The 23,790-nt window shown below is 38.1% G+C and overlaps 1 protein-coding gene and 1 non-coding gene across 2 annotated transcripts; both read left to right on the forward strand.

Moving 5' to 3' along the window:
* The first annotated feature begins 2,866 nt into the window (after nt 1-2,866).
* On the forward strand, nt 2,867-2,968 carry LOC145780423 (U6 spliceosomal RNA). Its single transcript, XR_014290652.1, has one exon. It is a non-coding gene; the product is annotated as a U6 spliceosomal RNA (small nuclear RNA).
* A 7,566-nt stretch (nt 2,969-10,534) lies between these two features.
* LOC145779826 (MFS-type transporter SLC18B1-like) lies at nt 10,535-21,294 on the forward strand. The gene is made up of 11 exons (XM_082591477.1): nt 10,535-10,643; nt 11,051-11,140; nt 11,631-12,137; nt 12,841-13,013; nt 13,515-13,731; nt 14,857-14,984; nt 17,283-17,478; nt 17,994-18,193; nt 19,523-19,597; nt 20,098-20,194; nt 20,811-21,294. The coding sequence occupies exons 1-11, from the start codon at nt 10,596-10,598 to the stop codon at nt 20,961-20,963; spliced, it is 1,884 nt and encodes a 627-aa protein (XP_082447603.1). The 5' UTR covers nt 10,535-10,595; the 3' UTR covers nt 20,964-21,294.
* The last annotated feature ends 2,496 nt before the right edge of the window (nt 21,295-23,790 follow it).

The raw sequence follows: 23,790 nt of genomic DNA on the forward strand, positions 1-23,790 counted from the left end.
TTTAAAACTGGTAGTAAGCGTTCGGTCCCCTCCTGTGTCAAAAACGACGCCAAAATACGCACACATTGTAACAAATGAAGAACGCCAACAACAAAGCAGCTGTTGTAATACAATGAACAAAAACTTTGCGCATGTAGTATTTTTTACGTAACAATGAAAATTCAAAATTTTGTGAGAGGTTTTCCTACCTTCCCCATACAAATACAAGGCGTACTTTATACCTTAGCTATATTTTTATTAAAAATGGAATACAGCAATGTAGCTGAGTGAGCAATGGCTTTATTTCAGGATTACCACATTTTTTTCTCAGTCTTGAGACTGCTGCAACGAAAGAGCCGTGCAGACTTGAAAACCATACGCTTGTTTTAAGCTGTTTGACTTATTCCGTATTAAGTATTTGTAACCTACTTCAGTTCGATTTGTCGTACCTCAAAGGTAAATTCACAAAATATAAAGCAATCACTTTTCTTTTTCAGGGATTCATAAATTCTCTGAATCTCTGTTCTTTTTTAGCTTCGGCTGTTTGCACTATTTCTGAAGAAAAAAAAAAAAAAAAACGCTACCACAGCCACCAGTTTTAAGTTATTGTCGTAAATTGTGATACGACCCTGGTTCGATTCAGACTACTAATAGAGCAGAAGCAGAGAATGTATTGTAAACTTTAGGTCTTCTTATCTAATTTGACACTACACTGGCGCAGCCATCCCAGAGTGCAAAGTTTGTCATTTCTTTAACTTTCGAAGACGTTAAATCAATGCAAAAGTGACGGATTTGCTGTCTGGGCAGTTACGTGGAAGTGGTAGTATCTAGTATGGGTGGTGGTTTACAAATCACATCATTCTGCGATGCAATTAACAAAACTTCTAGATCTACTGAAGTATCAACAAAATAGCTTTTTGTATTTTGTTTAAGTTAAAATTACACTGTAGTGTAGCTGCCAGTTGAAAACTTTACTTTACAGATCAAATATTGGTGCGCTTTGAAAGCAGAGTTTTCAAGGCAAGTAATCGAAAGCGATTGTAATTGATGGGTGTCAATGTCACTGGAGTCTAACTGTACTATTTTTGCAGCGCACTGCAAAGTAAGGATAAGATTGCAGATGCTGGCCCAGCAAAGACAGGTTGTTCTTTTTACATTATTTCGACGTAGTAAGATGGAAGCTATGTAGAACAATCAGCTTGTGTAGTGGGGTATTTAGATTGCTGTAGAAAATATTTTTTGAAAATGAATGTCGGAAAATAAAAGAATAACGAAAAAGAATTGATAACTTAATTGCTGTAAATTACTGTAGGCTACGTGTAGCCTACAACAGTGATTCTCAACCTTTTTTGGCCTATGGACCATATTTTATAAAGAAATATCCGATGGACCACTTTCCTATGTTGACACCTTATGAACGCCAGTAGTCGAAAAGTGTATTGCACATAGGTCAGAAAACTCAAGGGCGTGTTCGATCTTAGTCCTTACCGTAATAAAATAATACGTAATTGACTAATTAACCAAAATAACCAAACCCTCTTGATTTGCACACTTAACCTTAACTGTTTGAATTTCAAATTTTATTCTAACAAAACATTATGCACATAGCCTATAGTTTCAATAGAACAGTTCGCAGTTATAGCGACTAACTTGGCTTTGGTATTTTTGCACAAGTAGCCAAAATCTAACATATTTTGACAAAATCATTCAGTTTTAATCAGATAGTTAGTCTTCTGTTGATGTCTTCACGCCACATAAATTGCTTATACCGGTTTGCAGTCCTTACATCAGGGGTCACCAACCTTTTTTGCATGCGGGCCACTTTGGCACTAAGGAGAGCTGTGGCGGGCCGCACTAATAAAATGTTAAGTAGGTTGACTCTTATGCTAGAAAAGAACGCATTTCGTACCCAGTATCCAGCGTTACATGTTGTTCATATTTATGTTAGAATACCGTAGCAACAAAATTAATCGAACAACGCTACTGCCAGGCCAAGCTCCTTTTACAACACTTTTGACTTTTTTAACAATGCCTAATAAATAGAGGCCACTTGTTTTGTGCACTTATAGCGAGACGAGCGGTTTCATCAGAATATTCATCGCCAAGCAAGAGTGGTGTTGTTACTTCGCTTCGCAAAAGATATCTTGCAATTAACAGTTTCAGTAAACAAGGAAATGTTTGACGCATCGCAATACAGGCAACAATAGTGACCTGCAAACATATCAGCGAAAAATAGGCTCCAATAACAGGGAAGAAGAAACCAGGTAGGCCTACCATCTTCTCTCGTGTTGTCGCTATATGTCAGGGCATCCGTTGGTTAACCACTGCCTGGTGTCGTCATCGATGAAAACTAGGCCTTCCATACCATGAGGAGGTCTGTACAGCCGGCAATCCTTGATAATGTGTGCTGCCGTCTGCATTTCACCACACTCACAAGCAGCACTCTCTGCCGACGAAAGCAAGTACCTCCACGTGGCCGCCCCCGCAAGTACCGACTTTGGGAAACTAAACTTGCTACAACTGTCGCTATAAAGTTATGCGGAAGAACAATCATCAGAATGGCACCCCCAGACCAAGCACAGCGCCCTTGTCAGGGCGAACAGCACCAGCTGTTGTAGGTCAAGGAGTGACCATTCTGCAACTAAATGTTGAAGGCACCACCAACGCTAAACTAGACATCATCACACCAGGTACCATGAAACAAACGCTTGTGAAAACCACCGAAAAATCGTAATTTATAAACAGTCTTCCCTCGAAAAAAGCAATGAGTTGGTTTTTCATCCTTTTTTGTGAGAATCTATAAAACCGTCTTTCTTTTATTATAGACAACTGTCACTTGCGGTGCTCATCAGCGTGGCAAGAATTTGTTGATTAACAACATTTTGCAGTACTTGCTCCGGCAGTACATATACTATAATTGGAACGATACAGATTAGCATGGCTCCTGCGCAAGGATGACACGCAAAATCGTGAAGCGTTCCATATTTCTTAAAAAAAAAAACGTTTTGCACTAGGCGTAGCCTACTAAGCTAAATATTTTCATAATACAATCAGAAAAAGTCTCTAAATTTAAATGTAATATATTGCCAATTTATTATAAATTGAGTTGGCACACCGACCCATTTTGCCAACAAAAACTTGCATAAAGAGAACACTGCTCGTGAAACACAATAACAGTGAAACTCGCACTAGTGTTTACATGACAATTGCAAACTTAAAATAAGCAACCCTATGCTCACAGACAATTTCAAAATTCGAAAACAGACGTTTTAATCAACCCCTGGGACAGTGTGGCTGGACATCGCATTGGAATAACTTTAAGCAACCCCCACCTAGAACTATAATCTGATTGGTCGGTCGGTGGAATCGTATGCAATGCGAAAATATGCTTCCAGGAAAGTATTTTTTGCCTTCGTGCTCTTTAACTCCCTCAAGAAAAGTATTTTTGGTTATACTTGTACGCTGATACCTTCCGCGGGCCGAAGCGATACAGCGTGGCGGGCCGCCATTTGGTGACCCCTGCCTTACATAATTTACTGTAGTGAATGATACAATTTTGAAGTAGGCTACGTTTTATTAAGGATTTGTAGAACTCTCTGGGGACCAATAAAAAGTCCAGGTTGACCACTAGTGGTCCACCTGGACCACGTTGAGAATCACTGGCCTACAACATAAGATTAGCTTACTATCAAGCAGGTTTAACAATACATCTGCTATGACTATGCTGTCTTGTGACCTGTTTTCAAGAGTGTTGATGGTCAATGTGGAACACGTAGCTCAAAAGACGAGCAAGGTATAGCCTAAGCAAAACAGAAGTTTCCACAAGAGAAATCTCCTTACAAGCAAAGATGGGCAAAGTTACTTTCAATAGTAACTGAGTTACAGTTAGGCCTACCTGGCTAAAATAGTAACTGAGTTGCCATTATCGATTTTTAAAAAGTTACTAGTTACAGTTAGGCCTACTAGTTACTTTCAGTTACTCACAAATCTAAACATAAAATTCTGCACCTGGCCAGCTTTGCATGCACGTCCAATTTAAATGAAAAAAATACTGTTTGAAAAATAAAACCACCAAAGTACACAAAAATAACAATTGCGCCAAGTAGCCTACAGCGTAAATATTTGTATATTAAAAATATTTTATAATCGCTAAAAACAATTAATTTAGCCAAATCAGTTCTCAAAAATCGCCCAAAAAAAATCAAATCGCCAAACCATAAATATGAAGCTAAACGTCTTCAAAAATCGCCAGATTTCTGGATTTTGGCGTTGAATTCGCCAATACGGCAACTTTTTTCCGCAAGACCACAAAATAAAAGCAGCACCGCGCATGAGCAGTGCTACGCCGCTACAGCTGCGAGAAGAATGTATTATTGCGCAACTCGCAGCAAACACGCATAAAGCATGCCACAAACACGTGCAGAGAAATGGACGGCAATTAGAAACTGAACTTTCAGTACAAAAGCGTGTTACCGCGTTTCGTTACTTTTGGAAAATAGTAACGCAGTTATCGTTACAAGTTACTCAAAAAGTAAATAGCTACTGCCCACCTTTGCTTACAAGAATGACATGGCTGAGTGTGAAAATTGGCATTTTCTGGTGGGCTACAGCTCTTGTCATTCCTACACTTTTATAACAATGATCTCGAACGCACATGTCAAGGAATAATAATATCTGTAACGTGTAAGCATTTTATTATCACAATTCACAATTGAGTTTGGATACCAATCGGAATCCTAGTGTAATGCCTTTGGAAAATTAAAACGGCGCACCAGGGCGTCGTGACGCACAGTTTGAGAACTTCTGCCATAAAGATAAATTTGAATGCTGTGTGGTAAAAAGTTTCTAACCGGCTTCACCAAATTTGCAAAGACACGAAGCGAAATTCGCTGAAACAAATCACGCAGACTAAAATCATGATCACGCTCGCGCGAGCAAGTTTTATGAAACCACAGACAGAATTTTGTGGTTCAACTCGAGGCGTGCAGTGAAGTGAATAATGATGTTTGTCAAGTTACCTGGGACAGCAAAATCTGTCATTTTTACATAGATTCAACGTCGCACGCTGAATCAATGTAAAGTAACGGATTCTCCTGTTTGGTTACTTGCATGGGAAGTTGGAATAACCTTAAACCAACTCGTAAAGCTAACTAATGATATTGTTTATATCCATACAACACAGAAAGGAAATTGTTTTGAAACAAGGACATTTGTTTTGCTCTTTAGAACGAAGCGGCAGTGTAGTGATAAAAAGGCATAGCCTAATGCAGGCGCGGATTTATGGGGGGGGCCCAAGGGGCCCGGGCCCCCCCCGAAATTTTGTGAGAAATTGTTGAATGGTTTGATATGCTTCTAAACAGCTGATATTAGTCCCACAGCGGACTTACAACCCCCCCTTTGGCACGCGTGTGACGTCACGATATTGAGAATGATGCTTTCAGTCTCTATGTCTCTAAAACAAAGTTTGCCTAATTTTAAGCGAAACTGCATTGAAAGCGCAAGTTTTGCCAATACCAAACATCTCAGCCAGGAATTAGCAACAAGAAAACATAGAGACTTAGCTTTATTACCGAAAAAATGCCGAAGAAAACATGATCTTATCCTTTTGCTATGCCACCGGACAGCACCATTTTACAGGAATATTTATACCCATATTTTTGTTGAAAATGCTCTCAGAATGCACCAAATTCAAAGTAATTTTTCAAAATTTTCTGGGGGAGGCCCCCAAATTCCTGGCTACGCCACTGATTGTTCATATCTGTTTTATCTTTATTACTTTTTAATTCATTTTCAAATTTTCTGGCCCCCCCCAAAAAAAACTCCTAGATCCGCGCCTGGCCTAATGCAAGAGTCGGAAACGTTTTAAAGTGAGAGAGCCATAAAAGCTGCATATTTTTGAAATGTATTTCAGTGAGAGCTACATAACGTGTGGCTGCGTCTTGGCTGAAGACGGTAAAAACAGCGGGGGGCTTGGGGGGCCTCTATAAAAAAATTTGAAAAATTAAATTTAATTTGGTGCATTCTGAGCCTATTTTCAGCTCTAAATTGTGATGAAAATTTAATCTAAAATTTTTGCGTTTTGAACTATACAAAGTTGAATTTATTTGCGAGCCAGGTGCCGTCATCAAATGAGCCATATTATAGCTCGCGAGCAGGGCTGTCAGATTGGAATAATTGATTCCAGATCCGGAATCAAAACGAACTGTCTAGTAGGGAAAAAAATGTCTGGAATCTGGAATAATTTTTAGAAGCAAATTGGGATTGTTTAGACAAGTCTAGATTGTTTCGATAATTGTCTTTTTTTTATTGCATTTAGTGGCTGCAACGCGTGCGCGTAACTTTCTGCACTAGTTCCGTCTCTTTGTTTGAAACTTTGTTGCTGAATTGCACGCTCTTTGGTGCGAAAGCCTGTCTGTGAGAAGTGTGACGCAACTTTGTTAGCTGACAGGACTTTCCGCACACTTAACACTGGGTTATATTACCATGTATGTTAAGTTTACTTTTAATCTGTTATGTTTTTAGGTTGTTACAGAATACAGTACCGTAGTTATTGTTAAGTACCGGTACGGTATTTATTGATTTTCATATTTTGTTGCATCGAAGAAGTTAGACAAGAAGTTCAAAAATCCAAGCGTATGTGAAGTTTATTCTAGGAAGAATATGGCTCTACGCAGTGGCGTATCCTGGTGGGTTGAGCAAGGGATTGAAGGGAAGCAATAAAACTCGTGGGGGGTAAGAACGTTTCGAAGGCACGCGTATTCTAGGGGGTCCGAAGGCATGCCCCCTGGAAAATGTTTGCAAAATTACACTCAAATAATGAATTATAGTGCTTTCTGGAAACACTTTTAGGGTAGGCTAATATTTGTATGTAGCCTACGGTATGAAATTTTTTAGCAGATATACAGCGATTAACTTAAAACAGGGGTGGGGAACCTTTTTAGTATTGCGGGCCACATAAAATGAGAAATAACACAGGCGGGCCACTAAAATTTCGAAATTTTATTTACAGATAAAAAAATGCAGCGAAGTAGACAATGATTTATTTCACTTTCACAGCTAGTGGGATGGCTGAAAGTTTTTATTTTTGGTGAGTCGTGTGATGTCTGCTGACACGGAAGATGTTGCAACTCTTAACTACATCTCCACGTTTTTATCAGTCAGTCTGGAGCGAAGCCGACTTTTTGTTAGATTCAATTTGGAAAAAAAACTGCTCGCAACGGTAGGTGCTTCCAAACAGAGACACATATTTCAAAGCATGTTTCCGCATGACTGGAAAATCATCAGCATTTATGTAGCGTTGATAAAAGTTGAGCATTGGAATGTTTTGGTACATCGCTTTCAGCGTACCGTCACTCTGGAGCTCTACTATTTCATGTTGGAAGTTACTAGGAACATCAGTTGCAACCACATTGAAAGGAGAGGCAAAAATATCTAACTCCATTTCTTTACTCTTTATGTCCAAAAATCTTGCATTAAATGTCTCCATAAGATTGACACATACATAGGCAATGGGTAGCCTATATTTGGCTGTTGTAGAAAGCTTTTGCTCTTGCAAGGTAGGAAAATGTGCGGTGTTATTGTTTTCAAGTTGTACTTTCCACAGGTAATTTAGCTTCAAATGATTTCACTTTTGCAAAAAAAAAAAAAAAATTTTTTACGAAATTTTGACGCGGGCCACATAGAACAGTTACGCGGGCCGCATTCGGCCCGCGGGCCGCAGGTTCCCCACCCCTGACTTAAAAGGTAGCTCTTACACAAACGGGCAAAAACTGGGCAAGGCTTCTCAGCAGGAGGCAACCCTACGTACATTTTTCAAAAATTCTAATGATATAAAGAAAAAAAACAGTTGCTCTTTCACTTGCTGTTTTCATTTGTTAGCATACATCGTTTACACTGCCAATCATTTGACAAACTTTTTCAACAAGCACGCAGGCACAGATATAAAATTGGGGTGAACAAAGGCTACAAAACTTGATAAAAAATGTGTTGGCATCATCTTATCGTAGGGATATTTTCATTTCAACATAAAGATTCTCACCACTACTTATTGTAAGTTATATCATATTTACAACATACACTGCGTATTTAATGGTATTTTGTTTTAGACTTAAAATGAAATGTCTAGAATAAATTTAGAATCAAACTGACATGCAATCTGGAAGGGAAGGCTACAACTAATCTGACAATCCTGCTCGCGAGTCATGCGTTCCGTTCCCTGGCCTAGTGTGTAAACATCTAATCAAAGTTAACAGTTACCACTTTTTTTCTAAACGTTTAATTGATTTCTACGCTTTGATTATAGTACGCCTATTGGATTGCACTGAATGTTTCTTTTAACACCCGCACTTGCTGTTGTTTCTTTGGGCAAGAAACTTTACGATAATTGCCTCTACCCAGTGATCGATTTCGAGTAATGGGTAGTAGCCTACCAAATTTAAGTCATAGCCTAAGTAGAGTAGACAACCGGAAACAGACATTGCCGTCGGCTGCAGCGTGGGTCAGGTGTACGTCGGAAGGCGTACACCGATGCATAGCGCTCAAGTCCGCTTTCCCGCAATGCAGGATAAAGATAAACCAAACAAACAAACAAACAATGTCAGCCTATTTTTTCCAATAAAATCAGTTTTTATTTATTAGCCTACTAATTTGAATGACGTAAAACAAATACGGTTTGGTGCTTTGGCTGTTTCAGTACTTCCATGAATTTTACAACACAGAGAAGTGAGCTGGTAGCTAGCCACTAGCACACAGAGCTACACGAAACGCAGTGGAATCTTTACAAAGAAATTCAGTTCGAAAGAAAACGAAATGACAGAGATTTTCTGGAGCGGTAACTTTGTAGTTTCACATATACTAAAAAGTAAACAACAATTAATACAGGACTTATCATTATTTATACAGCTGTAAGAATTGCAATAGAAAGCGGAAACTGCTTCTGCATGACGATAACACTGGGCATTGAGCAACTAATTCTTTTTGATGTTCTTATGTTTTTTCGGGGGGTGCTAAATCCGAAAATGACCTTATTTTTCCAAAGTGTCAGCAAATTTCAACTAATTTGCAAATTTTTTTTTTTTAAATAAACAAAATTTTCTGCAATGTTATATGCATTGCAGATAAAATCCAGGAAAAATCATTTTGCATTCGGTCTTAAACTTGGTCTTGCACTTAGTCTTGCACGCTTGGTTGATCAAGCGAGGACAACGCAGATGACGTGTTGCAGGCCATGTGGTTCATAGCTCATACTAGACATGGAATCATTCAATTCACACGCAAAGCTGATTTGTGAAGGAAAGTGTGTTTTTTGGCAGTCAAAAAAGCTAGGTCACTTATCTTGAAGATATTTTTTCACATGCTTGATGAAACAGGCTTAAAAAAGCATGATAGAATAATATGGATGTTTGGCAGTTATTAGGACAAAACGTAGTCAGTGAAGCAGCTTGAAAAAATTAGCTTATTTTTTGCATTTGAGGACGGCATCTTACAATGGGACAACAGGTCATTTTCATCAACTGGACACGTTATTTAATGTGACCGACGCATCTAATGGCGCAGTTTAGTAGACCTTCTGGGTAAATTAATGGGCGTGCAAAGAGACAAATTTTTCCACTCAGAACCCTTCTTTGATTGTACCTTGTAACATAATTATGCATTAACTTAATAAAATAAATTCCTATTGAAAGAGATCAACTGTGGTGATTAAGCAGTTGTAGATGATATGTCCCCTTTGATTAGCCTAACTTGCTTTAAAACAACCTTTACAAAACAATAAATATGATCAATAACAAACTAAATATCAAGTTTAACAAACTAAATATCGTTTGGACAGATCCTATTGTTGGATTTCTGTTCCAATTGTGGAGCCAAATTCAACAATGAGACGTTTTAATTCTCCTTTAAAAACTGCGCGTTATTTCTAAACCATGGGAGATAATGAAATCCAACCAAGTGCTATTTGGAAAAAAACATTGGCACAAGTGTTGTGAAACAAATATACCGCACTTCTTAACAAAATTTGGTAAATCAGCGCAATGCTTCAATCCAAAGCTTTGCAACCACACAGTTTTTAATGCTGCAGGCAAAACAGCAAAAGCCTAAAAATCAAAGCGTTTTTTCAAGACGTTTTGTGAAAGGTGTGTACCGTTGTTGGTATTGCTATTTGTAAAATGTTTTTTTTTCTCTGACATTGTAAGGAATGTAGTTGAAAAATCCAGGATTGTATGTTGCTGCTGTCAAGCAGTAGATACGTCATAAAGCTACAAGAAAGTTGAGTGAGGACGGTTTTTAAAGTAATAAGTTCCCTTTGAGGGAGGGATAACCTAAGCATACAGAAGTAGCCTAAAACTCCGCAACGGTTTAAAAAGATTATGAGAGTATGCGAATACTGAAAAGTTTGGATGTTCATCAGAAATATTATCGTTTCTAGCAGTAGTAGCAAGGTTGCATCGTTACAACGTTGCAGTGGCTGCATCTGATAACTGCAAAAGTAAAGTTGCAATATTAACGCTAGAAACGAGAGCCGATGTGTCAAGAAGCTAATTTTCATTCTTGTGCAGCAAATTTCATCACGTTTGCATCACCTTACTTTCAATTAATCATTTTTTTTTGTTCTAATCATGACTTCTTTGGTGGAAAATCGTTGGAATGCCTTTAGCAGTGACAAGGTGTGTAGAACTAACGGTACTTTACAGTATTCTTGGCTGAGGGAGAGTAATTTTAAACGAAAAGTAGGCTACAGATTCTTGTAAAGATTTATGACGTTGATTTAAATTCATGAATTACTCCCAGAATAATAGCGAATAATATTTCTCTTAACAGCTCTGTTCGTATTGAAAAACTTTTGCAAGAATGTAGGCTATGCCTACTGAGACCACAAAACATCTGTGTGAAACCTTGTCGAAAAAATCAAGTAAATTAAACTATTACGATTTGATGAGGGTAATCAACTTCTTGTATTTAGGTTAAAAAAAACTACACTGGTACAAAATTTAAATTTTGCGTATTAGCCTACAATGAACTACATAGTTTATCGTTCTTGTAAACTTAAAAAAATACTTATTTTGCTTAACAGTTTTCTGTCAACCATTCATTCATTGATGCAAGATCTAGCCGAGAATTCCCGTCTAGTTATGGAAACAGGGATACTTTCCTCAATATTGAGGTAAGTGAAAACAAAAATAGGCCTACTCTTTTTATTTGTTTCAAACAGGTAAATAACTGCACACGATTGCCGCTATGAAATAAGCTACCACACTTGTCATCCGGAACAAAATGCTATGTTTATGGGACATCATCACTGGTATCTTGGAGCTGGAGCGAATCCCAAGCTTGAGCGTGGCATTTTTTTTAAAGATAGCCTCCTCCAAATTCGTAACTGTTAAAAAGTTCTTGGTTGGCTTAGTAAAATAAAATAACTCAATTCGCAGACTTTTTAATTTTTTACTGTACTGTGTATGGGCAGATCAAAATTCTTTTTCTTTTAATGTCCAGTCATCAACACGGTTGCATTCATCAAATGCTGGCATTTGCAAAACAATCTAACCTCTTATTGTAATGTATTAAGAATCGATTTCGCTATAGTTATAATAGCATCATGCTATATGTAAATGCGATGTTAAACGATGAATAATTCAGGCGTATGTATAATTCAGGTGAGTAAAACATCGAAAGGTTATGGGTCCATGAGTCGAATCACAGATGAAGAAATCTCTCCTCCTTGGCAAGCTCACGATGTTTGTTTTTTGAATTGTTCTTGTTCCGGCCCTTGTGCGTGCGTCAACAGAAATGAGTGCCAATCGATGTTTCAAGATTTTTCTAACTCACCGAGAAAAGACAAGAATATTAAAATAAAAGATACGCAAGAGAGAATTCAAGACGACGATTCAGATCTATATAGCTTTAAAGCCAGTACCCCAAATAGCCTGATAGCTGGGTCATCAATTTCGACCATGCCACCAATTAGTGGTCCTCTGGAAAGTGAGGAGGATTTTAATTCCGAAATGAGTAATCTAGATTATGACATGACCTTTTGGAAGAAATGGAAAAGAGCGATTGGAAAGTTTTCAAAAGCCCAATGGATTGCTCTATTGGGAGTGTGTTATGTTAACTGTGCTTCCAATGCAAGCTTATCCATTTTATCTTCGTTCTTTTCTCAAGAAGTAAGTCTGGCATAATATAACATTAATCTTTTAGTCGGGTATATCTCGCAGGAATCAAACAGTTTACCCTTAATAGCCAAAGCTATCATTCTTACATCGTTTCAACGTAGCCAGACGATAAAATAATATAAAAGTGGCATCTTTTGCAAGTACCAGAATAAGGTTTCACAGGTTGTTTCCCTGCTGTGATGCTTACAGTAGGCCTATATACACCTTTAACATAAAAAACGCGACTAGAGGGCTCTTGCGCTTGTCTCTCCTACCCGACCCAAACTTTTAGTTCCATTATTGAATGGTGTTCCAATACCAATGCTTGTGAGATTTGGATGTTGCTAATATCAATAAAAAAAATTGGGCTTCAAAATAATTGGTCAGCAACAATAGGGTCCGATGTGTTAACTTGTAAGAATGAATCTGTGCAGCTGGGCGGATCCAGCAAATAGCGTTTGGCAGGGGAGGAGGGAGTATTTCAACAAAACACAATGATGTGTATGTCCACATTTATCCGACCTTGCACATATACGATGAATGAATTCGGTTATCTGTGTTTTAGGGTGAACATTGTCTCAATCACCCCCCTGGATCCGCCACTGCTGTTCTACAAGTGATAAGCCAAGAGTAATAATTATAGTCCGTAGTTTATATGCGCCATGGTATACAATATGTATGTACGTACTGTAATAAAAATCTTTATTTATTGCAGGCAATTAACCATCATGGTGTCAGTGAATTTGTCGTTGGATTCATTTTCGGTTGTTACGCAATTATCAATGTTGTCTTCTGTCCAATATTCGGGAAGTTAGTTTCGAAAACTGGCTCAAAGAATATGATATTGACTGGACTAGTCGTATCAAGCATTTGCTCCTTCGGTTTCAGGTAATAAATTTCACTTTAGGCTACTCATAGCTAAACTTGTGGTTTACATTGTATTGTCTTGGTTTAATTGATTTTTTTAATACATGCATAGGATACAATAAAAAATAGGTTTAATAACAAACTAAAAAATTCCAGTAGCCTAAATACGATACAATCAAAATGGTTTCAACTGCGAATCCACTGTAGGACTAAAATTCAGACGTGATAGACAATTAGATGTAGGCTACTTTAGTGTAATGCAACCATGAGGTTTGGCAATGCACATATTGAAAGTGGAACAGACAAACCAGTAGTGTATCGCCAAAATACAGTAGCTTATACTCAACGCATAATTGCATAATGCTTGCAAAAACGATACAAAAAATACCGAACCTGTCTTGATTTTTTTTCTCAGCATACTGAAAGAAAAAAGTAACAAAAAAATAATATCAGTAAGATCATCATTACCAGCTCCGTGATTCTAAACAGATTAACCACGATGTGAGATTGGTATTTTTTCAGCCAGCTGTTTCGCTGCCCATCTGCAGTTTCTTTCGCGATTGGTTGCTTTGCCATAAGAGCTGTTCAGGCCATGGGCTGCGCAGCGTACTATACCGGAGCAACAGTGACTATTGCTGACGTGTGGAAAGAGGAAATGACATTTGCTATGGGATTGGGAGAAGTCTTTACCGGAATTGGAATGATCACTGGGCCTTTGCTTGGAGGATGGCTGTATATGGTAAAAATAAGTTTGCTAAACTAGCCAGGCATTTTGTGGGCAACAGCATGAAGAAATAAAGCATTTGTTGATTTTTTTAAAAACACAGTTTGGGAGTTTACACTAAGATACAAGAAGTGATTGCTCATGTCCATGTTCCAAGAGATCAAAAATTAAAATTCCTAAATTTGTGTAACAAGTGTCATGGACTATCTTGGATGATCCTTCTTTTCTAAGTACAAAATTACAGCTTGATCACGTTTAAGTTGTTGCTTTACATTTACAAGCTTACTTCAAGCAGAATTCGGTCAATTAGTCAATTACACTACGTGTGAGTGTAGAAATTGTAATCATTACTTTCACACACATTATCAGTAATTACGCCATTACACCGTTTAACAATTTTTAAAAGTTGCATGCTTTGGAAATGCAAACCAGCAGCGTTATTTACTTATTGCAGTGTTGCCCAAACTCTCCAATGATTCCCACAGTTTGAGAACCACTGACCAGTGGCGGATCCAAGGGAGAGGAGGAGTGATTAGGAAAATCGCCCCACTCCCTTTTTTAGAATACACAAAAGTACCTTTACCCACAGTGTGTTTGCAGTTTGCACGGTTGGATTGGCCACTCTGCATACTGGCCACTCTCACCACTCTGCATAGCGAGTGGTGAGAGCCCTGGAACGGCACTCGAAAGGGCGCGGTTCGATACCGCTTAAGAGCATGCGGCTGTGTCTTTGGCAGGACACTTTAAGGCTTGCTTGAAGGTGGACACGAAGATTGGCTTCCTTGCCTTCCCGTCCACTTAAGCCTGGATACGACAAAAACACGGTTGGATTAATTTAGATCTACACATCATTGTGTTTTGTTTTAATTGCCCCCTCCCCAAGGCTACTTACTGGATCTGCCCCTGGCACTGACTTATGGCACTCTCGGTTTTAAATAACTGTAAGCTTAATACTTAAACTTGTAAGTTGTGTTTAAGGTCCGATGTAGGTCTCAAATACAAAAACCATTTGCAATTCCATAACTGCTGCGGCTTTCGTTACGCCAAAGGTAGTGTTGTAAAAAGTAGGAACTTGTGGTTTAACAATACATTTTATTTGAAATTACAAACCTTTAACAGAGTCGTTGAATTTCTGCGCAGGAAGGAGGTTTCCAATTTCCATTTATTGTGATCGGAGCAATGATGTTTTTTGGGGTGATCATAAATTATTATGCATTACCCGATGTGGCAGCTTCGGCATCAAGTGAACAATTTATAACTTTATTGAAGTAAGTGATATGCAGTCGAGTAGGCCCAATTACTAGGCTACTGTACAGCTTTGGAACTTTTTTTATTATAAGTTGATTTTAATGATGCCTGTTCAGCTTTCGGGTTGCGCAATGGCTCTGGCTAACCTTAAATAAACAATCTCCAGTGTACGTAGTTTTTATGATTTTCTTCGTTAAATTGTTGTTGTTTGAATGGTGTTCGGTGCTGTAAAACTTTTAAAAGTACAAACGAAATAGTGGATTAAACTTGTAACGCAATGCTTCACAAAAGCTTTTCTCGCTGCTAATTTATTTTCAGTCCTTATGAATCTAAATAACGATAGGCTACATAGGGAAAGGTTGAGCAAAACGGTCAAGAAGAAAATAAATCGATTTTATGGAAATTTGGCAATGAAAACTTTTCAATTTTGGTTCCTTCCTGCCAAAAATTATTCAGGCTCACCTTTTAAGTTTTTTTCCTAAATCGAAAAAAAAACGTTTTGGTTCATTTTACCCCACAGCCTTAAAACTCGCATATCAATTTATTTTCTCGCCAATAAAGTTTCTTTGCAACCAATATTTTTCACGGTAGTGGTAGTAGAGTCGTTTGGTGTGCCATCTCATATGCAGTGTCTTTGGCGCTTCAACCATTCTTTAATAAATGTCACCACATGCGTGCACTGTTCCATATCCACCACTGATTTTGTTGGCTGGGCAATCCTTGACGAGGTGATCTACATCCTGAATACTGGATTTGCAGTGTGAACATACAGAGCTGGTGACAGTGTCCCATCTATGTAGTGTTTGGGCAATGCGGACGTGTTTGCTAATGATCCTATTAGCTGTCACCCATTCTTGTCTTGTCTGCTTGTTGTGTGAAATCCTGACTGAGCCGTTGTTGGGTCGGTGATGACGTCTCCTCCCTTTGGCAAGTCTGCGTGCCAGTATTGGTTACATCCATGATTCTGATCGAAATTGTTGTAGTTGGTAATTTTAGTGTAGATGGGTTTTCGTGATTTTAGTCGATTGGTTTTTGAAGCTTGTTCAATTAATTATGTTTCAGATAAGTGCGTTTTTTGGTAGAAATAAACTCTTTTGATTGTTTTTGCTGTTACTCCTTTTCTTCTGATATGAAGTGGGATCATGTTACTCATCATGGTAAGGAAAGAAGTCTTACCTGGAAACCAGAGGAGTACACCTGAATTAGATTGCCGGACACATGTTCAAGCAAATGCACTTTAAAGAAGTTTCAATAGCACAAGCATTCTTCCCATATTTCTTCCAAGAAAATCAGTAGCCTGAAATAATATTACAAATGAGTCAACAAATGAAAGCGGTTTTTGACACGTGTTGTGCTTTTGCGGTTGGTTTATTCTTCTTCTTCTTTCGTTTGAGACTAGATCAATTTATTGAAAGATTGGTTTATTGAAAGTCGTTTAAACATCTTCAATTGCAGTTGTCATATCTGCGGTTGACCAAATTGAGCGATTTCTTTTTGTTTTTTACTTTCTCACCGTGGCAATTGCCTTATGCAAGATTTTACGCCTTGATTGATTAAGTTTCAGCAATCATTTCGGATAACAGAGCTTTAGCCTGTAGCAACACCAACAAATAATTAAGCAAAATCAAAATTTTAACTGGTCAAATTAACATGGCACAGCCTATTTTGTACTCCTTGAAATTCATGCAAACTGGAGCAAAGAGCAAAGTAATGGTGACGTAATAACAGTGTAATGGTGACGTATGTTCAAGTAGAAAAAGTGGCTGGAGAGATAACTGTCTTTAAAAAAAATGAAAGACCGTTTTGCCACATGGTTCGTTTTGCCCTACCTTCCCCCTACCTATCTTATTATGATATTTTTATATGACATTGAGAGTTTTAAGGGTACCGTAGTTTAACTCTATAATATGAACTCTTGTGTATAAGATTGCACGTTTCGTGTGAAAATGCACCGATAGCACAATATTAGTTTAGCCCTGACGTGACGAACGAAGAAACTGCGCTGGCTCAACTCTCCAGGTGTGAGCAACCTATATCAAGGACAGTTCTCCATTCAACGGCACCTAGTAGATGAAATAATTCACAGACAACAACACTTCAACAATCGAAAACTTCAGTTTGTCAATCTCGGTGACCGGGCCTGCGTCAGTGGTCCAAAGCCTCTACAAGCATGCGAAACTGCCAGGATTAAGCTCTTAAAGAATCTATCTCAGTCCGAGAATAAAGATTCCCTCAATCAATCTTAAATGATGAACTGACAGAGTAGAATAGACAATCCGATCAAGGAATGTAGAAATCAAAAAAGTAATATCTTTTAGAATTCCAAACATCACCTTTACTGCAATCTTCACTTGCTTTATGTGGGCAGCAATGGATTTCAACATGCCGCTACTTTCTCTGCACATGCAACAGATTCCAAATAATTCCCCAGTTCTCGTTGGCATCATGTTTCTTATAATGGCAGTTGCTTACACACTTTTTGCTCCTGTGGTTGGACTCGTTGCAAAAACCAGGGTAAGAATATCGCAAGAAAACGAACGTTTATTGCAGAGTTGTAAATAATAACATATGACGATAAATAAAACAATGGTGATAGAAACAATTTAAGCGAAGGCTTTTGTCCAGTCTCAAACGACTTGATTGTTCATATCATATGTAGCGGTTTTTTCAAATGTCTAGTTTACTCGAAAACCACGGAGTAAGTTACAGTTATAGTCCGAATGGAAGCGCGATATCGTATAAATACAGAATAGGATTGTTCACAAGGGATTCAATTGTAAAATGTTTTGCGATCTTCGAACAACTTAGCTTGTAGTGAAGTGAAAAATGCAAGAACTTTTTCAATGCTTACCGTATGTATGAATGTTAATATTTTCTGTTGTTGATATAAGCAATACTTTCATGCTAACAAGCAATAAAAAAAAAGTTGTGAGTTTTAAAAAGCAGAATTTATACAGCAACAAAAACGATTTCAGCCCAGCACCAAATTACTAGCATTTTATCAACGATTTCCATTTTTTTTTTGTTAGATTTCAGAAAGATCATTTATGATTTGCGGAGGAATTTTGGTAGGAATCAGTTTTCTTCTTATTGGACCTTCTCCCATTTTTTTCTTTCTTCATTTTGACAAGCCAACTATCGTCAGTATTTCGATATCCATGATTGTTCTTGGAATCGGTATAAGCGCCTCTGTGGTACCAACGTTTAGTGACTTGAATCGTTCTGCAGTGTAAGTTTTGTACTTTTTTTTATTCCTTACAACAATTTAAAAGACATTTTGTTATACACGATTGTGACAAGATTCTTAACATTGAAGAGATTACAACTTCAAAACTGATTTCTTTAATGATTCCTCAATGAGAAAAACTTATATCGCAAAGATAGTTTTAACTTGCGACGTATGCAGATGCACTTGAACAACGCACTTTAAAGATTGGTTGGTTTTGAATTTTTTCATCGGACTGATAAAGCCTTGATTGGTTATTTTTGGTAGTTTCGCATACTTGTAGAGGCTCTTGACGCAGAGCCGGTTACCGAGATTGGCAGAGTGAAGTTTTTCGATTGTTGAAGTGTTGTTGCCCGGGAATTATTCCATTCACTAGGTGCCGCTGAAAGAAGAGCGGTCCTTAACGTGCGTTGCTCTAGCGCACACCTCGAAAGTCGAACTTGCGCCGCGTGATCTTGAGCCGGGCGCGTAACCACTGAGATAACGGGACGGGTTCCACTAGGATAGTGAACCATACAGTTGCGGCACTCAATAAATAGAATGAATTGAAGGAAGAGGCAACACTTCAACAACAAGCATGAAGGCACAAACTTCATTCTATTCACCTCCGTAATGGGACCATAATCAGTGGTTCCAAGTCTTCACAAGTATGTGCCGCATTTTGAAGAAATTCTCCAAAAGCAGTTCTTCAGTACAAAAATAGTTTCTTGCAGTCAATTAACTGAAAATTGTAAAGGACCCAAGGATCCCAATTTATTTTTGTAAAGGACCCGAGGATCCCCACCAGCAGTTCAGTACTAAAATAGTTTCTTGCAGTCAATTAACTGAAAATTGTAAAGGACCCAAGGATCCCAATTTATTTTTGTAAAGGACCCGAGGATCCCCACCAGCAGTTTCTCCACTCGTTAGCTGGAAGTGAGATAAAATAAAGTCAACCACCAATGAATATTGTTTCCCTGGTTTGTTCACAGATTTGAAAATAAATTTAGAATTGAAATACTGCATGACTATTTTAAAAGCTTAATGTTGAAGCGCTTAATCAATCTAATAAAAAAAAAAAAGATAGGTTACTATAGCCTAAGTTACTAAACTCGTGTTCAGCATACGTTTCAAAATCAAACTGTTTTCATTTAATGGCACTAAAGATGAAAACAATTTAGTCTTCGAAACGCTTGCTGAAAATGAGTTTAGTATCAACATTTTGTGTTCTTAATTTTTTGGTTATACAGTAAACCTACAGTAAATACAGTAAGAAGTTATACAGTAAACCCATGCCGCACAACGAAACTTTTCAAAGTGTGTTTTCAAATGTTATGGCTCTAAAATTTACAGGTCTGGAGGAATGAAAGATAACATCAGTACTTACGGATTAGTTGGGGGAGTTTTCAACGGCATGGTCTTCTTCGGGTAAGAACAGTAGCCCTAGATATTTCATTTCTTTAAAGCTATAGTGGTGTTTTCCATATTTTCAAAGATTGCTTGTTTTATTTTAATTGATGAGAAAGAAAATCCTTGAAGCTCTTTGCTTACTTTTTACATTTTTAAATGCTTTCTTCATTAAACTTAATTCTGTTCTTTGCTCACTTTAATGTCCTTTTTCTGCTGACAATGTTTTGGAAGTTGTTCTAGTGAAAAATATTCTACACAAATTTGCGATTTCTTTTGCGCTTGGTAACGCTTAGTTTTCTACAAGATTTATTGTCAAACGAAAGTCGCAATTCATCACTGAAATGACATGATGCAAACTGATATTAGATTTGTGTATGTATTGCTCGTTGGTCAGGTAGATCCAACGTTTAAAACCAAAAAATTAGTAGGTTTGTTAACCATCACTTTACAATACAGCAGCCTACAAATGATGTCATCTTGTTCTAATTGATTAACTTTTTTTTTTTTAACTTTTACAGTGAATTCATAGGGCCAGTTATTGGCGGTGCTTTGATGAGTCACTCACATGATTACCCAACTGTTACTTCCATATTTGCAGCAATGATTTTGTTTGTGGTAAGAAATGTTTTTGTGTCAACAACTCGCAACTCTTGATAAAAGCTTTAACAAATTATAGATTTAATAAAGAGAAACATAAGTGGTAAGGAAACAACTATTAATAACTACGAAAACGAAAGAATAGAAATACCACTTTAGTTTCTTCTTATTCTTTCGTTTTTGTAAACCACACTCTCGTTTTTCTTGCAGCTCATGCTTTTCTTTGTTAAATCTGTAATCATATTGTCAAAGATTTTACCGCAAGGGCTACCAATGGAGTTCTGTGCTTAAATTATACTTAAACATTAGGTTTCTTCATCAATGACTGCGCTCGTTTGTTTCATGACAAAATAGATTTGGCAAGTTCAAGCGTTCAACAGCAGTGTTTGCCTGTAAAAGTCAAGCAACTTTCGCTGAGTGTAATTTCATAACTTACTTTCAGAAAAGTGTTTTATAGTCATCCATGAGGTTGGACGTTAAAACTCCCTCTAGCGTTTTGTTTGTCCAAAATATTTCTGCAATCATTCAGCCAACTATGCTTAGCTTGTTTCGTTCGTTGTGGCATCAACACTCTAATTATATCCATTCACTTTCAAAGCATTGTCACGTACACGAAAAACTATTATTGTTTCAGGTCGCCATCGTTTACATATTCTATTTAATTGACTGGCACAGAAGTAAAACTATTCATACCGATTCACCCAATGAGTCTGAGGAGTCTTCCCAACCTGAATCCAAGTCGGGTGAAGACAACGAAAACACACCGTTACTACATCAACAAATATAATTTAGTGAATAAAAACCATCTTTGTTATTTTTTTAGATTGATAGTTTATGTGCCAAACCAGAATGATTCGTATCAGGTACCGCAAGTACCCCGCCCTACAGTAGCCTACAACGATGAATACATGTTTGAACGGAGCTGCTTAGCAGTTTTAATTAGTTTCTTAAATGAGGGGTATTAACAAAATAGACAACATCAGCTGAATTTAATAAATGAAAAAAAATACTTTGAACAACAGTTTTTCCTTTATTGGACTTTCGTGTGATACAGGCTACCCGTTATAAATTATGTAACAAATGCATCATTTCTTGCAAACATGAATAAACTTTTTCAATTGCAATGCAGTCACTTGTATCTTTTAAATCGCCCCCGGTGCGACTCTCAGCTCAAGCTGGTTGTTAAAAAAACACCGTTCGCCTCTACCTAGGGTGTAATAAATTGGGAGGGGGTAGTTGCTGAAGGAAAGACGGCCGAGAGAAAGGAACTGGCCACCCTACTCTCGTTTGTGCCGACGGCTGAGTATAATGAGAACCTTATTTTACCCCCCAATGCTTGGATCAAGTGTGGGACTGACCTTTACCTCTTTTAGTCGATAGAAAAACTTTCAAAGCATCACTTCAACAATCGAAAACTTCACGCTGTCCGACTCGGTGACTGTGTCTGCGTCATTGGTTCAAAGATTCTACAAGTATGCGAAACTGCCAAGATTGAGCTCTCAAAGAAGCTTTCTCAGTTCATGCATAAAGATTCAATCAATCAATGATTGGAAGATTTGCTCAATTGCTTAAAACATTTCCTCCATGGAGACGTCTGAGAAGATGGTTAGCACGTGGGTAGCAGTTTTTGCTGGTGGGTAGCGGATTTGTAATCTCTGTACTCGGACGCATGGCTGGACAACAGTCGATCGGCATAACTGGAAAAAAACGTTTTTGTCAGCTTAAAAAAATGATTCTGATTTGTCATAATTATGATGACGTAATTAGTTGGCAAAGCGAGTTCAGGTACCGCATCTCGAAAGCAAGAAAACAAATACACTATAAACAAGTAGACTATCGTACAGACAGAATGTTTTTATATTTGGAGAGTTTTCTTTCGTGGTAGTTTTTTTGCACGCCCCGGTTGTGGTAACCGGAGAAGCGTCAAGAGCGAAAGTTTCATTATTTACTAATGATGGCTCATGGCTATCGCTCGTCTTCGAGGAAGATTGTCTTCTCATAAAACGCTAACGATCAGATTTTAAATGACTACTGAGTCCAATTCAGGCTTTAAAAGTCCGCTTAGGGAACGTTCAAATATTACGTAACGCTTTTTTTCCGAATTTTTGACCCCCCCCTCCCCCATGTAACGCCAACGTATCGCTTTTTTCAATCCTCCCCTCCCCCATGTAACGCTTTTTCACTACGAATTCAGCACAAAAAACTACCATTTCGTACTCGAAAGCGTTACGTAACGTTTTGCTTGAACCCCCTCCCCCCCGATGTGACGCTAACGTAACGCTTTGCATAAACCCCCCCCTCCCCCTCGAAGGCGTTACGTAATATTTGAACGTTCCCTTACAGTAGACACGTTTATCGTTACTACCAAATAGTAAAGACAAGCCAGGGAATTCGATCACCATAAAATCCAACCGGTTTGCAAGCACAGCCGTGTTAGTCCAGTCGTTGAAGGGTTTTACCTTGACTTAATTGGTGTAAAGCTGAAATTTTGCACATTGGTTCTGTTCATTGTGTACAATGACCAAAAAAAATCCCCGTGAAAATTTTTTGGTGAAAAAAAGTTATCCGCTATTTTCGAAATTCCGCCATTTTTTTCAAAATGGCGGATGTACAAATACTGAATTATTCAATTTTTATGAAATTAGTGTTAGTGTTGGTGCTCATTTAAAAGTAAATTTCATACTGCAATTATTTCATTTGGCAAAGTTTTGGTCCACTGTGATTGGATAAGGAACAGGACCAGGCATTTCTAAAGATGTGTTTCCATCTTGAACAGAATGACGAAGAAAAATTAACGATATCAGACCTCAGATTTAAAATGAAGGAGTTTTTAGAAAATGATGATTGCCTTCCTTATGGATCAAAATATCTGACGACCCAATTATAGAAGCAGTATACGGTGAATCTATTCATATGGCTGAAGGTCAGGGCCTTCATGACATTGTCACTATGGGAGAGAAGACATCCGAAATCCTCCGATCTCATTAGGCTACCTAAAAACAAGGCATGAGGAGAATGAAGAGTCACAAAAGAGAGAAATAATTAAAACTGCGGCAAGGCTCATCAAAAATGATGTTCCATCTGCTATTCAAGCATAGACGCACTCAATAATAATAATTAATAGTAAGTTAATCGCGTTTTATGTGCGCCCATTGCGATACATAACATACAGTAACACTGCTATCACAGATGCGATACAACAGACGATAGGAAGCAGCGAAGTGACATATAGTCTTCGAGTCAACTGCTCCCCTTATTTTGGCCTGCCATTAAGTGTCTTTGCCGAGACACAGCCGCGTGCTTTGGAGCGGTGTTGAACGCACGTCCTTTCAAAAGTTGCGCAGACGTTCTCACCACTCGGCTACGCAACCGGCACTCAATCTCGTTCCTGCTCTAATGTAGCCCACTTGCCTGAAACTTTGCTAACACTGTTGCGCTCCTTATTTGTAGGAAAAGACACAAAGCAAAAGGTTGCAAGTAACTTATTGGCCAAGCTGTCGTTCTCACCACTCGACCGACCAGATCGTCAGACCACGAGCGGTGATTGCACCATTGCAAATTGGTTTTGCTGTTCAAGCACATCATTTGTACAGGTCGAGATTTCTTGTTGATAC

The sequence above is a fragment of the Aplidium turbinatum genome, chromosome 11 (assembly GCF_918807975.1).
Source record: "Aplidium turbinatum chromosome 11, kaAplTurb1.1, whole genome shotgun sequence".
In the NCBI taxonomy this organism is placed as follows: domain Eukaryota; kingdom Metazoa; phylum Chordata; class Ascidiacea; order Aplousobranchia; family Polyclinidae; genus Aplidium; species Aplidium turbinatum.